Source organism: Anolis carolinensis, unplaced genomic scaffold (genome assembly GCF_035594765.1).
Source record: "Anolis carolinensis isolate JA03-04 unplaced genomic scaffold, rAnoCar3.1.pri scaffold_10, whole genome shotgun sequence".
NCBI lineage: Eukaryota > Metazoa > Chordata > Lepidosauria > Squamata > Dactyloidae > Anolis > Anolis carolinensis.
The window spans coordinates 18,801,502-18,816,346 of record NW_026943821.1 but is presented as its reverse complement, the minus strand read 5'-3'; the positions used below and the strand labels follow the sequence as shown (position 1 = coordinate 18,816,346).

The 14,845-nt window shown below is 44.2% G+C and overlaps 1 protein-coding gene across 1 annotated transcript in view; it reads right to left on the bottom strand.

The window, feature by feature from the left end:
• The window catches only part of grik3 (glutamate ionotropic receptor kainate type subunit 3), a 211,166-nt gene that overhangs the window by 15,693 nt on the left and 180,628 nt on the right, over positions 1–14,845 (bottom strand). The window contains exons 11-12 of the mRNA XM_008119888.2: positions 8,836–9,059; positions 2,786–2,904 (exon numbers count right to left, since the gene is read on the bottom strand). Coding sequence (XP_008118095.1) covers positions 2,786–2,904; positions 8,836–9,059 — 343 coding nt within the window. The remainder of the gene's footprint in view (positions 1–2,785; positions 2,905–8,835; positions 9,060–14,845) is intronic.

Genomic DNA, 14,845 nt, shown 5'->3' with positions numbered 1-14,845 from the left:
TCTTTCAGGCTGTGTGGTCATGTTCCAGAAGTATTCTCTCCTGATGTTTCACCCACATCTATGGCAGGCATCCTCAGAGGTTGTGAGGTTAGGGTCTGAGGATGCCTGCCATAGATGTGGGTGAAACGTCAGGAGAGAATACTTCTGGAACATGGCCACACAGCCCAAAAGACATACAACAACCCTGTGATCCCGGCCATGAAAGCCTTCGACAACACATTGTATCATCAATTAAAAAGAAAATTGATGGCCACCATAAGATTTCAGGAAAGGGCATGTGGGACCTTTTGCACAAAAATGGGCATTGGCTGGAAAACAGAGCATGGACTCACTGTGTGTGCGGCTTTTAGTGTGCAAAAAACCCAGCATTTTCTGCACAGAATGAATAAAATTCTGTTCCTTGCAGGAATGAGCCACTTCTTATGCAGAAAAAAATTATACTGAACTGCAAAAGTTCTCCTCTACCACGGTTCCGTGACACTCAAGAACATACCATTCCACCTGGGATTATATGAGCCGCTGTAGTACGATATGGAGACCACCTTTTGAAAACCACTAGTCAAGAAAAATATGACCTTGCAAGTCCATAAGCATACTTGCATCCAGTCAGATGGAGCCCTCGGTGGTGCAGTGGATTAAATCCTTGTGCTGGCAGAACTGCTGACTTTAAGGTTGGGTTGCTGATCTGAACCGGTAACCTTCAGATCAGCAACCCAACCTTAAAGTCAGCAGTTTTGCCAGAATAAGAGTTTAACCCACTGCGCCACCGGTGGCCACCGGCGGCTCCACTTCAATACTTTTCTTGACTTTTCAAAAGGTGGTCTCCATATATTCATGAATATTCACATTTGCCAAGCAGATATGACATCATTTTTCCTTTTCAATAAGGTTATGATTACCATTTATTTCCAAAAAGATTATTGCCCCAGAGAGTGGGTGCAGGTATTCCCAAAAGAGCCTGCCTTTTCCAGGGCTCTGATCTCCAAGAAGGAATGAACAAAGAAAGGAATCAAGAGAGGAAGGAAGTCAAGAAAGGGAGGAGGAAGGGAGGAATGGAAGAAGCAAGGGAGGTAGGAGAGAGGGCCAGTGGAGATTTGAACAGGGGCCGCAATTGGCCCTTGAGCCAGACTTTGGACATGCCTGTCCTAGATATTATATATATATATATATATATATATATATATATATATATCTTTATTAAAGTTTTACATTATAAAGAAAGAGAAAGAGAGAGAAAAAAAAATACAGATCATGATATTTCACAGCGAAAGTGGGAGAACATTTCTTTATAGGAAGAAAGTAGGAAGCAAAAAAGAAGAGAGAAGAGATAAATATATCTGTACACGCACACATATATGTATATACATATATATATACTCGTCAAAACCTATATATATATAGGTGGATAGATAGCTGAAAGGGAAAAATGAGGAAAAAAAGTACTGATAATAATAAAAGTAAGAGGGGGAGAAATAATAATAGTAACAAAAATATATAAATAAATAACAATTAAAAAAAAGATTGTAGACTTCCATCTGTCTTTTACTGGCTCTTCATCACCTTTTTCCAAATTATTGTTAAGACACCATGTCCCTTCGTCCTCCTTACTCTTTAAGGTTGTGTCAATTCAACAAATAATTGAATTGTCCTAGAGATTCTTAGAGAGACTATTTTAACTAAATCTGTAAATAATATTCAGGTGCAAACGCCAAAATTACAAATGTGGAGGGATGGATGTACAGTGGAATCCCGCTTATCCAACTTCCGTTAATCCGACACACCGTATTATCCGACGCCCAGAGCCACCCTCCCTTGTTTGCTCACTCACTCACTCACTCACTCACCAGGCTGGGTTCTGGTGTTGCTGCCATCGCTTCCAGGACCCAGCTTGGTGAGTGAGTGAGTGAGTGAGTGAGTGAGCGAGGGAGGGCAGGCGAGCAAAGGAACAGTGGTGATAGAAGCTTCCTCCTCTTCCTGATGGCCAAGGAAGAGGAGGAGAAGCCTCTTCCCCAGCAACAGAGAAAGGGGCTCCTTCTTCTGTACCCACCCTGTTATCCAACAGTTTTGCTTATCCGACATTCTGCCTGCTAGTTTATGTCGTATAAGCGAGACTCTACTGTATTTGCAAATATCCAGCTCCAGCCATGGCTCCTCTATTTGCCCCCGTTGCCTCCTGAAGGTCTTCTGTCCTCCTTCTTGACCCTTTGCCAACCAGAAAGGGTTCCTGAGTGACACAGAAACTGGAAGAAAATCCCGGGGGCACCAGAGTGACATTGCTATGGAACAACTCAATTAAGAGGTTGGGCAGCAAGGGAAGCAAGGAGATGCAGTGCCTGAAATCTGTCAGAGGAGAAAGAAAGAAGAGAAAAGGAAGCAAGGAAAGAAAGAAAGAGATCAGGTGCGACACCTAAAAAGCCTCAACAGCGGAGGGGAGACCAAAGCGGGTCTTGACAAGCGCTCCTGGAATTGTTCAGAGGCAAACTCCCCCATTTCGAAGGCAGCGGTTTTACTTGTCAAGGAGCGATGACAGAGGCTCCTTTGCGCAGCTCGGCTGCCTCCCGACAAACAGAAGGAACATCAGTTTCCTTGCTCCAAAGGCTCCTGATTATTGTAGTTGTTCTTTCTCTCCCCCAAAAGAACAACTATGTTTATCTTGCACCTGTCAAGAAGGGAAAGACACAACCGTGCGGGGACATGCCAAAGCAAAGCAGAACACGCAAGCGGTGTGTCTTTCTTTTTCCAGAGAGAGGGGGATGGGGGAGAAAAAATGGGAAAAGGGATTTACCTTGTTGCATCAGGGACCCCATGCCGAACCAGAAACTGTTGAGGAGGGTGAAGTTGTTCTCCACAATGTCCGAGCCCGGGTTGCACGGGTGGGCATCGTACCATTCGTAAGGGCTGAACCTGCACAGGGAAAGAGGGAGGAGGAGTCAGCCATAAACCAGGGAGGGATCATCATGCGGAGGATAGAGAAAGATCTTTGCATGGTATTAACCTACATTTCTGGAGTTACATGGTGGTATAGGCATTGGATCTGTGTCTGGTATAGTAAAGACACTGGGAAGGCGATGGTGGATCTACTTCTGGGATGGATATTGGACAACCATTGCTGTAGAGATATTGGGCAACCAACAGTGCATCTGATTCAGGTATGGACACTGGGCAACCAACAGTGGATCTCCTTCTTGCATGGACATTGGGCAACCAATGGTGAATCTCCTTCTGGTATGGGCACTGGGCAACCAACAGTGGATCTCCTTCTTGCATGGACATTGGGCAACCAATGGTGAATCTCCTTCTGGTATGGACACTGGGCAACCAACAGTGAATCTCCTTCTGGTATGGACATTGGGCAACCAATGGTGAATCTCCTTCTGGTATGGACACTGGGCAACCAACAGTGAATCTCCTTCTGGTATGGACATTGGGCAACCAATGGTGAATCTCCCTCTGGTATGGACACTGGGCAACCAACAGTGGATCTCCTTCTTGCATGGACATTGGGCAACCAATGGTGAATCTCCTTTTGGTATGGACACTGGGCAACCAATGGTAATCTCCTTCTGGTATGGACACTGGGCAACCAACAGTGGATCTCCTTCTTGCATGGACATTGGAAAACCAATGGCAAATCTCCTTCTGGTATGGACACTGGGCAACCAACAGTGGATCTCCTTCTTGCATGGACATTGGGCAACCAACAGTGGATCTTCTTCTTGCATGGACATTGGGCAGCCAATGATGAATCTCCTTCTGGTATGGACATTGGGCAGCCAATGGTGAATCTCCTTCTGGTATGGACATTGGGCAACCAACAGTGAATCTCTTTCTGGTATGGACACTGGGCAACCAATGGTGAAGTGCTCATCTCGAAAGAAAGAAGACAGGCATATTCCTCTGCTGCCACAGGCTCTCGTTTTCCAAAGGTCCTGCATTTTGTGCGATGATTGAATTAAATTAAACGTAGCATAATTGGTGTAATTGCTCTGGAACCAGACAAATTAATTATCCTTCCCTCTTCTCCCTCCAGGAATCCCCAGAGCTTCCCAACAGCCTTGTCTTTTCCATCTCGCAACCACTCTGCAAGTGACACTGAGGTCGCATGACGTGGCAACAGGGAATAAAAATATTTGAATAAAAGGCGACGGCGAGAGCTTTGATTCATTTTATGCATTTATCCCATTCTGGCTGTGAATATCACCAGCCCGTCATTGCAGCTTTTGTCTATAATTGCGAACGTGTTTTATTTCCACTGTTGCATGATTATTTTTAACTACTGGCACCATTGCCGCTGTTTCAACTATACAATGCATAGATATTTTTAAAATATCCAAATTCCTTTTTTTATATATTTCAGTAGAGCAGACACAAGGTCTTTCATTACAAAGGGAAAGGGGGAGGTTGTGTTTTCCCAGATAAAATGAAGGAAAGGGTTTTGGGCTGAAACAGATGCCGAGGGCTGATCTGAGCCAAAAATGATCGGGTGTGTGCATACGTGCACATGTGTGTGTATGATGTGAGGGAGCAATCCTCAGCAGACTGCAATTAATCCTACTCCTTGACATCATTCCTGGGGCTAAAACTACAAAGCAGCGACAGGAAAAAGGGCCCACCTGGAAGACATCATTCGCCGCCTCTAACCCCAATGACATTCAGTGGAATCGGCGGCGGCTCCATCCATCGGCTTCAAAGCTGTATTGGAAACTCTGATGGATCAAAAACGTCACCATTCCTGGTCTCCAAATAGCCTCAGGGCTGAATTTGCACAGCAGTCAATGACCGATGAGAGAGGCCTTTATATAGTAGGGAAGGGAGCGTTTCAAGGGGAACTCGTACCTTTGAATTAAGGAGCGACTATTTCCCTGCACAGGTCAGAATTCGGGAGCCTGGAAAAGGTCAAGAGTTAGAAATGGCTCTCTTAGAACTGGAGGAGCCTCATCCTCTCCTTGGAGCTCTTTTGCATCTGCTTTCCCTGGATGCAACTCTTCATTAGGCAGAAGGTCAGAGAGAGAACAGGTTGCGGATGAAAGGCACGGAGGCAGGTCGCTCGTTCTGCAAAGGCGGCTGCGGCTAAGGGAACACTAATTGGAAAACGTGTCCCATGGAAAAGAGTCCTTTGTGATTCGTTCGCTCCAGGTGGGGCCGGGAAGACATCCAGTAACATGACTTATGGGCTATTGGGCTTGGCAATTTGTACAAATTACATCCTCCAAAAAAGGGGGGGGGGAACAAACAAAAGGTAATAGCCACAGAAGTGAATGGAAAGACAAAGGAGGAAAATAAATGGAAAGATTAAAGGGATGGATTAGTTCTCTTGTTGTCGTGCCACTTCCAAATGCAAACATAAGATTTTGTTTAGTCCTTGGGCCCGGGCTGTGGCGCAGGCTGGAGAGCAAGCCAGCTGAAACCAGCTGCAATGAATCACTTTGACCAGGAGGTCATGAGTTCGAGGCCCGCTCGGAGCCTATGTTTGTCTTGTCTTTGTTCTATGTTAAAAAGCATTGAATGTTTGCCTATATGTGTAATGTGATCCGCCCTGAGTCCCCTTCGGGGTGAGAAGGGCGGAATATAAATGCTGTAAATAAATAAATAAATAAATTTTCCCTCATTGTAGCTTGGCATCTCCTTGTCTTCTCACAGCCTGGACTGTGGCACAGGCTGGTTAGTAGCCAGCTGCAATAAATCACTATGACCAAGAGGTCATGAGTTCGAGGCCAGCCTGTCGGAGTGAGCACCCGACCATTAAAATAAAAAATAGCCCTGCTGGTTGTTGACCTAAGCAACCTGAAAGATAGTTGCATTTATCAAGTAGGAAATTTAGGCAGGAGGCTAAATTTAACTAATTTACGACACCATAAAAATAATCCAGCAGCGTTTGGAATGAGGAAGTTGGCATCACAGTGGATGATGAACCAGCTGCTCCCCCTGTGGCCAGAATCGAGCATACCCTCAGGAAGCTGGAAGCTAGAGAAAGTTAAATTGCCTCTGTGTCTCTGTCTCAGTCTCTGTCTCTATGTTCATATGGCATTGAATGTTTGCCTTGTGATCTGCCCTGACTCCCCTTCGGGGTGAGAAGGGCGGAATATAAATACTGTAAATAAATAAATAAATAAATAAATAATATAGTAACTGCTAAAAGCAGCCCAATGTTGCTGTATCCGTTCCATGATGTTGAAAAAAAGAGCCTTGAGGGTGAAAGGAACATAAATGCGATGAATCTGGTGCCTTCTTCCTGTATATGTTCTCCATTGTGAGCAGTTGGACATTTTTACAAAAGTAACTCCAGCACCTTGGAGAGCTCCATTAAGTTCACGTTAAATGAATCCTCCATGGAGTTCAACCCTGCCTCCAAAACAGGCTCCAAACTTTAAGCTGCTCCTTTGACTCCTGGAATAAAATCCGGAGTGGATTTACTATCCACACAGACATGGGAGGCAGTGGGGACCCATGGGCCAACCATAGCAGGAGTAAAAGGTTGCCCAGTCTTGGTTTGGTTCCTTGGTCGCAGATTGGCATAAGACAAAAGAGAGAGACTGACTCCAGATTTGACTCCAGATGAGCTGGCCCTCTTGTTAAAAAGATCCATGGTTTGTAGGGAAATGTTATCCCAAAAGCAGTAAGGGTTGACGGAGCTAAGAAATAGAGGACGGCCACAGCCAGCAAGACTATATTGGGATCTTGCTCAGATTTCAGCTTCAAATGAGGTTCACTTCCTCCCCACCACAAATAATCACTCATTATTTGCTCTCATGCAAATTGTACATCTGTTGACAATCTTTATCCAGCAGCATGCTGTCAATGTTTTGAGCCAGCTCTTTTTAAGGATATTTCTTTGTATTCTTTTTATAACTGAGGCTTTCTGTCCACAGAAAACACTCCCAAGGCCCATTTTCTTGCATCGGGGTCCTCTTGATGGAGGTCTCCTTGCATCTCAAAAACTCGAAGTTGACATATGGGTCTCCTCCACTTTCTTGCTTTGAAAGCCGACCCAGATGTGTTGGAGTAAACAAAGAGCCCGCCTGCTCCCTGCGGGGCCTATTTGGACAAGGGCATTACGCGAAATTAAGGTATTAGCCACTAAGCCCAGGTAATCACTTCCAAACGCCGCCGCTGCTGCCAGGGCCCCAGGGAGCCAAGCAAAGCCATGCCATAAATGGGGGGCTAATGCACACAGTGGGTCAGGACGATGATGACGATTATACCATCCTGCTCAATTTTGCTTTTCCATGCAGATCTCTGGCTGGACAGATGCCTGCAAAAACAGTCTGGAAGCTGAACCCGTTTGACAAAGTCACGCCAAACACCAGGCCATTGCCCTATCTCAAAATTAATCATAACTAACCAGCACAGCAAGGAGAGAGGGAGAGATTATGGGGTTTTGTGCTTTCACATTCAGTAAGCTTATGCTGTTTAATAAGATAAACACTTTCCCATCTTCTCCTTTAAAAAAACAGTAGTGTCCCTAGTCTACCAGCTCAGCAAGGCCCACATGATGCAACTCTTCCATAGTGATCTAAACCCCTTATTTGTTTCATTTTATTTCCCTTCCCAAAAGAATGAGTTATTTCAAAAGATTTCTCCCCATTGGGTGGGATAAAAGGTAAGGTAAAGGTTTCCCCTGACGTTAAGTCCAGTCGTGACCGATGCTGGGGGTTGGTGCTCATCTCCATTTCTAAGCCAAAGAGCCAGTGTTGTCCATAGACACCTCCAAGGTCATGTGGCCGGCATGACTGCATTAGGATGGGATAATGGGAGGATATGTTTGGATAATTTCTCCAACTTCCATGGATGTTTGTGTCAGGATTTGTAAATTACCTGTCATGTCTTAAGTGATAATAGGGTTAATCTCTCAGGCCTAACCACATATGAAATTGCTGTGTCAATATTATCAGGATGTGGGCTGATGCAATGGGGGAGGTGTAAAAGTTGTGTTCTCTGTAATGAGTGTTGATGTGGAATGGATAGTGGTTGTTGGAAAGAGTTGCTGTAGAACTGGAGAGAGAAAGAAACTGGGCCGGGCTGTGGCGCAGGCTGGTGAGCAGCCAGCTGCAATAAATCACTCTGACCAAGAGGTCATGAGTTCGAGGCCAGCCCGTGGCGGGATGAGCACCCGACAATTAAAAATTAAAAATAGCCCCTGCTCATTGCTGACCTAGCAACCCGAAATATAGTTGCATCTATCAAGTAGGAAATTAAGGTACCACTCATAAAATGGGGAGGCTAATTTAACTAATTTATGACTCCATGAAAATCATCCAGCCACCATTGGAATGAGGAAGTGCCTTCGCAGTGGATGATGAAACAGCTGCTTCCCCTGTGGCCAGAATTGAACATCCCCTCAGGAGAAGGTTAAATTGCCTCTGCGTCTGTCTCTGTCTTTGTTCTATGTGTATATGGCATTGAATGTTTGCCTTATATGTATACAATGTGATCTGCCCTGAGTCCCCTTCAGGAAGGGAAAGGCGGAATATAAATACTGTAAATAAATAGATAAATAATGTTTGTATATATTGTATATGCGAATATATTGCTACAACAAAGAAAAGCCTTCCTGCATATTGTGTCCCTGTTACTGCAGAAGTCCACTGCATCTATCTGTGGGTATGTGGTTTTGTAACTGGAGTTATTAGATTCCCTTCCACCATATCAGTTGTTTTATCATTGTATAAAACCTCTGACAGCTTGTTGTTTTTTTGTTGGAGATTTCCAAGGAGAAGCTCTCTCTTGACTGATTCAATGGAGAGACGGAAGAGCTGAGTGTCTTTTGGGACACAAAAGGAAGGGTCTGAGGGTCCTGCTTGCCTAGTCTCGGTCCAAGTCCTGAGAGCCTCTTACCTGGCAATGACGAAGAGCACGCAACTAACGCCCAGGTAGGCCAAGAGGATGTACATCCAAATGTCCGGCGAGAGCGGGTTCAGGAAAGAGAAAACGCTGGGGCTGGTCCCATTGGCCTTGCGGTAGAGGATGCTGATGCCCAGCGTCATGAAGGGCTTGGAGAAGTCAATGGCCTTCTCCCGGACATGGGTGATGGTGAGCGGGGCCACCGCTAGGTCAGCTTTCTGTGGAGCAAGAAGAAGAGAAGGAGGGAGAGAAGTAGAGAGAGAGAGACTGTTAGAAGTAAATAAGAGAGAGAATGAAGGGTGTCCTCTCCTCCGATCTGTTTCCAAGGCTTCATCGCTCTGATAAGAAGTTTTCAAGGAAAGCAAAAGTATCCACAGCTATGAATGAACTGGAGTGACCTTTATTGCAGTGAAATAAAGGGGCTGGGCTGTGGCCCAGGCTGGTGAGCAACCAGCTGCAATAAATCACTCTGACCAAGAGATCATGAGTTCGAGGCCAGCCCATGGCAGGGTGAGCACCCGACAATTTAAAAATAAATAAATAAATAAATAATAACCCCTGCTCGTTGCTGACCTAGCAACCCGAAAGATAGTTGCATCTATCAAGTAGGAAATTAAGGTACCACTATAAAGTGGGGAGGCTAATTTAACTAATTTACGACTCCATAAAAATCATCCAACCACCGTTGGAATGAGGAAGTGCCGTCACAGTGGATGATGAAGCAGCTGCTCCCCCTGTGGCGGGAATCGAACATCCGCTCAGGAAAAGGTTAAATAGCCTCTGCATCTGTCTCTGTCTTTGTTCTATTTATGGCATTGAATGTTTGTCTTCTATTATACAATGTGATCCACCCAGAGTCCCCTTCAGAGTGAGAAGGGCGGAATATAAATACTATAAATAAATAAATAAATACTTGCAAAATTAGAAAATTGGAAACACTGCAAATATCTATCTATCTATCTATCTTTTACAAATTAGAAAAACCATACACACTTCTTTGGAACATGTTAACATAAAAAGTGTGTTGGATCTGACCAAAGTCCTCTCCAAAGGGAAGTCTACCTCACTTTTTTGATACAGCTAAGATATTCAAAAGCCAAAGGGGAGTCTATAGCCATCCTGACTAGCAGCCTTATGGCAACTGGAGCTCCCTTCTAGACAACCGAACTGGATTATAAGGCAGTGTAGATGAAGATAATCCAGTTCAAATCAGATAATGTGGATTTTCTGCTTTGATAACCTGGGTTATCTGGCAGTGTAAAAGGAGCCTGAGAACAATAGAAGCCAATAATAAAAGACAGATAAGGAATATCACAAAGATCACCCTCAATGAGCATGATGTTGTACTTGCAACTCCTTGTGGCTCACCATTGAACTAAATGTTGTGACACAGAGCAAGCAATGAAACACGCAAACCCCAATAATATTCCCTCTGTCCTTTGTATCCCAGAAAGTCTAGACTAGCCAACCCAGATCCCTCCAGAGTCTACTTTTGCTGGTCTGCCTTCCTTCCCTATGGCCATTTCCTGTCCACTTCTTTGCCCAGTGATTTTTTTTTCATGTCAAGAGTGACTTGAGAAGCTGCAAGTCACTTGTGGTGTGAGAGAATTGGCCATCTACAAGGATGTTGCCCAGGGGACATCAGGATGTTTTGATATTTTTACTATCCTTGTGGGAGGCTTCTCTCATACCCCTGCATGGAGCTGGAACTGATAGAGGGAGCTCATCCGCGCTCTCCCCAGGTTGAATTTGAGCCGGCAACCTTCAGGTCAGCAACCCAACCTGTCCTGCTGGTACAAAGGTTTAATCCACTGTGCCACCAGGGCCAGTGATGAAGAGGCTGGTCAAAGGCCCGAAAGGCAGGAAGATAAACACTGACAGTCCCCATTTTTGTGTCAGAATGGAAGCAAAAGCATTTCAAGGACATCTGTCCTGTGCAGCCCCAACAGCCTGGATTGGCAGATAAACATGAAGACTAGAATCCCTTTGATGGACAGGTGGACCATATATACCATTTTATGGAGGTGGTGGAAATGTTGTGGACAAAATGACCCTAAATTTTGAATTCTATGTGGCAAATGAAATTTTCCTTTGTTCCCAAATTCCTAGCTCTGCAGGGAGTGAGGCGCTGGAAACCATTTGCTCCTTGAACTTTTCTGTCTAAAATGAATGGCTGCTGATATCTCCTTAAGGCCTCCAGATCCCAAATCTAATTTTGAGCAAAAATGATATATAAATGGCTGTGCCGAAAGGAAGATGAAATAATAGTATGCAAAGCATCACCACGACATCCCTATAGTGTTCAGTTTGCTTTCAGCCACTCTGAAGAACAACACTATCTAACACAATTTTTGTTCCTGGGTTATAAATGACATTTCCTAATTGGTTCTATCATCTAAACATCTAAAAGGTTTCTTAAACTTAGGAAACTTTGTTTTTGTGGGTGGGACATCCTGCAGCACATCTTGCTATAGTTTTTCAATGACTATCTCATCAAATCTCAACCAATTCAACCTACCAAAATGAAGTTTCTAGAGTAGAACAACTACTTTCAAAGTAAGTACCACACAATTAAACATCAAATAATATTTTCAAACCAGGAGCAGAAAATGTTTCAAATTTTGTTCCATAGTGTAATTCAAGTTGGATTTGACGGTGGCGAAGTGTGTTAAAGCGCTGAGCTGCTGAACTTACGGACCAAAAGGTCCCAGGTTCAAATCCTGAGAGTGGAGTGAGAGCCCACTGTTAAGCTCCAGCTTCTGCCAATATAGCAGTTTGAAAACATGCAAATGTGAGTAGATTAATAGGTACTGATCCGGCAGGAAGGTAACAGCACTCCATGCAGTCATGCCGACCACATGACCTTGGAGGTGTCTACAGACAATGCCAGCTCTTTGGCTTAGAAATGAAGATGAGTACCAACCCCCGGAGTCGGACACGACTGGACTTAACGTCAGGGGAAACCTTTACCTTTAAAGAGCTAGCCTTGCTCCCTCATTCTCCCAACCTGGCATTGCATTTTGAGAGCTCCTTTCCATGGTTTAGGTCTATCTCTCTATTTCTTGCACAGCACGATATCCATGTCATGGGACTGAAGAATTGCCCATTTCTTTCCTTCCTTCCCAGGAGAGCACTATTTCACATGTTTCCCCCCTATCAATGACATGTAACTGTAGGAAACAATCTCCCAGTCCTCTTGCAAAAACATTCCCAGGCTAGAACACTATCAGGAGGTAATTCAACAAGATTTACTGTCAATAAATACTCGTTTATTGTGGAAGCACTAAATCTGTGGTCAAATTATCCCCCAGAGACGGAGAGGAGGATGGAGCGGCCCTTATCAGTCGGGAGGCAGTTCGGAGGAGGAATCCGGCTCCACTTTTGATGCCTTTCAAAGCAGAGCATCACCCAAAGGGACCCCAAATGAACCCCACCTGAGCCTTGAGGCTTTTTGTATCCCTGAAATACACAAACATACCCCACACACTGACCCACAATGCTTCGCCTTCTAGTAGCCCCCACAACCTGGAAAACATGCCAAAAACAATAAAATAAAATAGTGATATTGCCTTCCAGTTGGTTGTAATGGATTGAATATTGGATGATGACCAGGTTCAAATCCTCGGTCAGTCATGGAAGCCTATTGAGAGGTCTTGGGCAAGTCACACTCTCTCAGCCCCACAGGAAAGCAAAGGCAAACTTCCCCACAACCAATTCTGCAAAGGATAGGTTGCCATGTGCCACACACAAGGCCCTCCATGTCATTTTATGTGGCCTTCTCCAGATGCCAGACAACAATTCCTGTATCATTAGATATCACGACAATCCGTACAACAATTCCTGTCTCATTAGATATCATGACAATCCGTACAACAATTCCTGTCTCATTAGATATCATGACAATCTGTACAACAATTCCTGTATCATTAGATATTACGACAATCCATACAACAATTCCTGTATCATTAAATATCACGACAATCCGTACAGCAATTCCTGTATCATTAGATATCACGACAATCCGTACAGCAATTCCTGTATCATTAGATATCACGACAATCCGTACAGCAATTCCTGTATCATTAGATATCACGACAATCCGTACAGCAATTCCTGTATCATTAGATATCACGACAATCCGTACAGCAATTCCTGTATCATTAGATATCACGACAATCCGTACAATTCCTGTATCATTAGATATCATGGCAATCTGTACAACAATTCCTGTATCATTAGATATCATGACAATCCGTACAATTCCTGTATCATTAGATATCACGACAATCCGTACAATTCCTGTATCATTAGATATCACGACAATCCGTACAATTCCTGTATCATTAGATATCACGACAATCCGTACAGCAATTCCTGTATCATTAGATATCACAACAATCCGTACAACAATTCCTGTATCATTAGATATCATGACAATCCCTGATGTCAGTTGTGATACAACAACATCTGGAAGGCTGCCATGTTCTGTTTAGTCAGGAGAGATAATAATAACAACAACAACAACAACAACAACAACTGTATTTTTATATCCCGCCTCCATCTCCCCGCAGGGACTCGGGGTGGATAACATGGGGTCAAGCCCAATATCCACAACGAACAGAATAAAACACCTTTACAATAAACGAATATAATAGACATTCAACATTATATAGATGAAACAAGCATTATAAACAACAATATAATGGTAAGTAAAACCACCAAATAAAAACAGAATAACATGATAAAATAGTAAAAGGCTGGGCTGGTGCATCCAGATACAAGGGTTTGCATCTAGTTTGTATCTAGATATGAGGGTTATGGATACAAAGTCTGGCTTTTAAATGCCCTTTAGCCTTTCCCCACCTCAAGGCCCTTGCACTTATCTGTTTTGAACTGGGTTATATGGCAGTGTGGACTCAGATAACCCAGTTCAAAGCAGATATTGTGGACTGTCTGCCTTGATATTCTGGGTTATATGGCTGTGTGGAAAGGCCCGTAATTGTCCCTCTATATCCGATACTGCAAATGTCAGCCCTCCATATGTTTTGGACTTCAATTCCCATCCAACAAGATGTTGGGAATTGTGGGAGTTGAAGTCCAAAAACACCTGGAGGGCCAAAGTTTGCCCATGCCTGCTCTATATCCATGGATTCTCTATCTAACGGTTCTTTGAAGCCAACCATAAGACAGATGTGGAACTCCTTGAAAATGAAAATGCGCTTTAGGGTCTCCATAAGATGAAGGAATGGATCAACAAAACCCATCATCACATAGTTATGATTTATCAGGAGTTGCTTCTCTGCAATGAAACCTCTCCTCCTCCTCATCTGTGTGAAGGGAAACCGTTTAGCATCAGGATGGGAAGAGAGCAATGGGAGATTCTTCTAAGACCTCTGTTGCTGCTGCTGCTGTGGCTGTTTTGTTGCTTACGGCCAGCTTGGAAAACAAAGCAGCTTTTCTAAAAGGTGTGTTTTCCCCACGGTCTCGCTGCCTGTGGCCAGACCAGCCTGGATCACAAAGCAGGGGGCAAAGGAGGCCAAATGCCGTGGCAAAACATGAGTGCAGACAGGTAGAGAGATGTGTCACCTTGCAGGACGCCCGCGGCTGGGGAGGGCCCCCAGTTTGCAAACCAACACATTGACTTTCTCAATGGGAAGGAAAAAGGTTGCACTCTGAATGACGTGCTATCAGTGCATGCCTTCTGGGGTTGCGAGGAAAGCATTTCAAGGCCGGGAGTTGAAATGCAAAGGAAATATCCAGGCTATCTAGAGCGGCTTACAGATCAAGAGTTTTAGCCTAGGTGGGGTAAGCACCCACTGTTAGCCCCAGCTCATCTACCCACCTAGCAGGTCAAAAGCAGAAATACTGGTAGATAAATAGGTACCACTTTTAACAGGGAGACATCGAACATGTTAGACATTTTAGACATTGCACGTGGTTGTCATTTAGCTACTTCAGTAGTACTATCTCTCGCTGAATGTCTACTTGCATAGCCAGGTTTTGA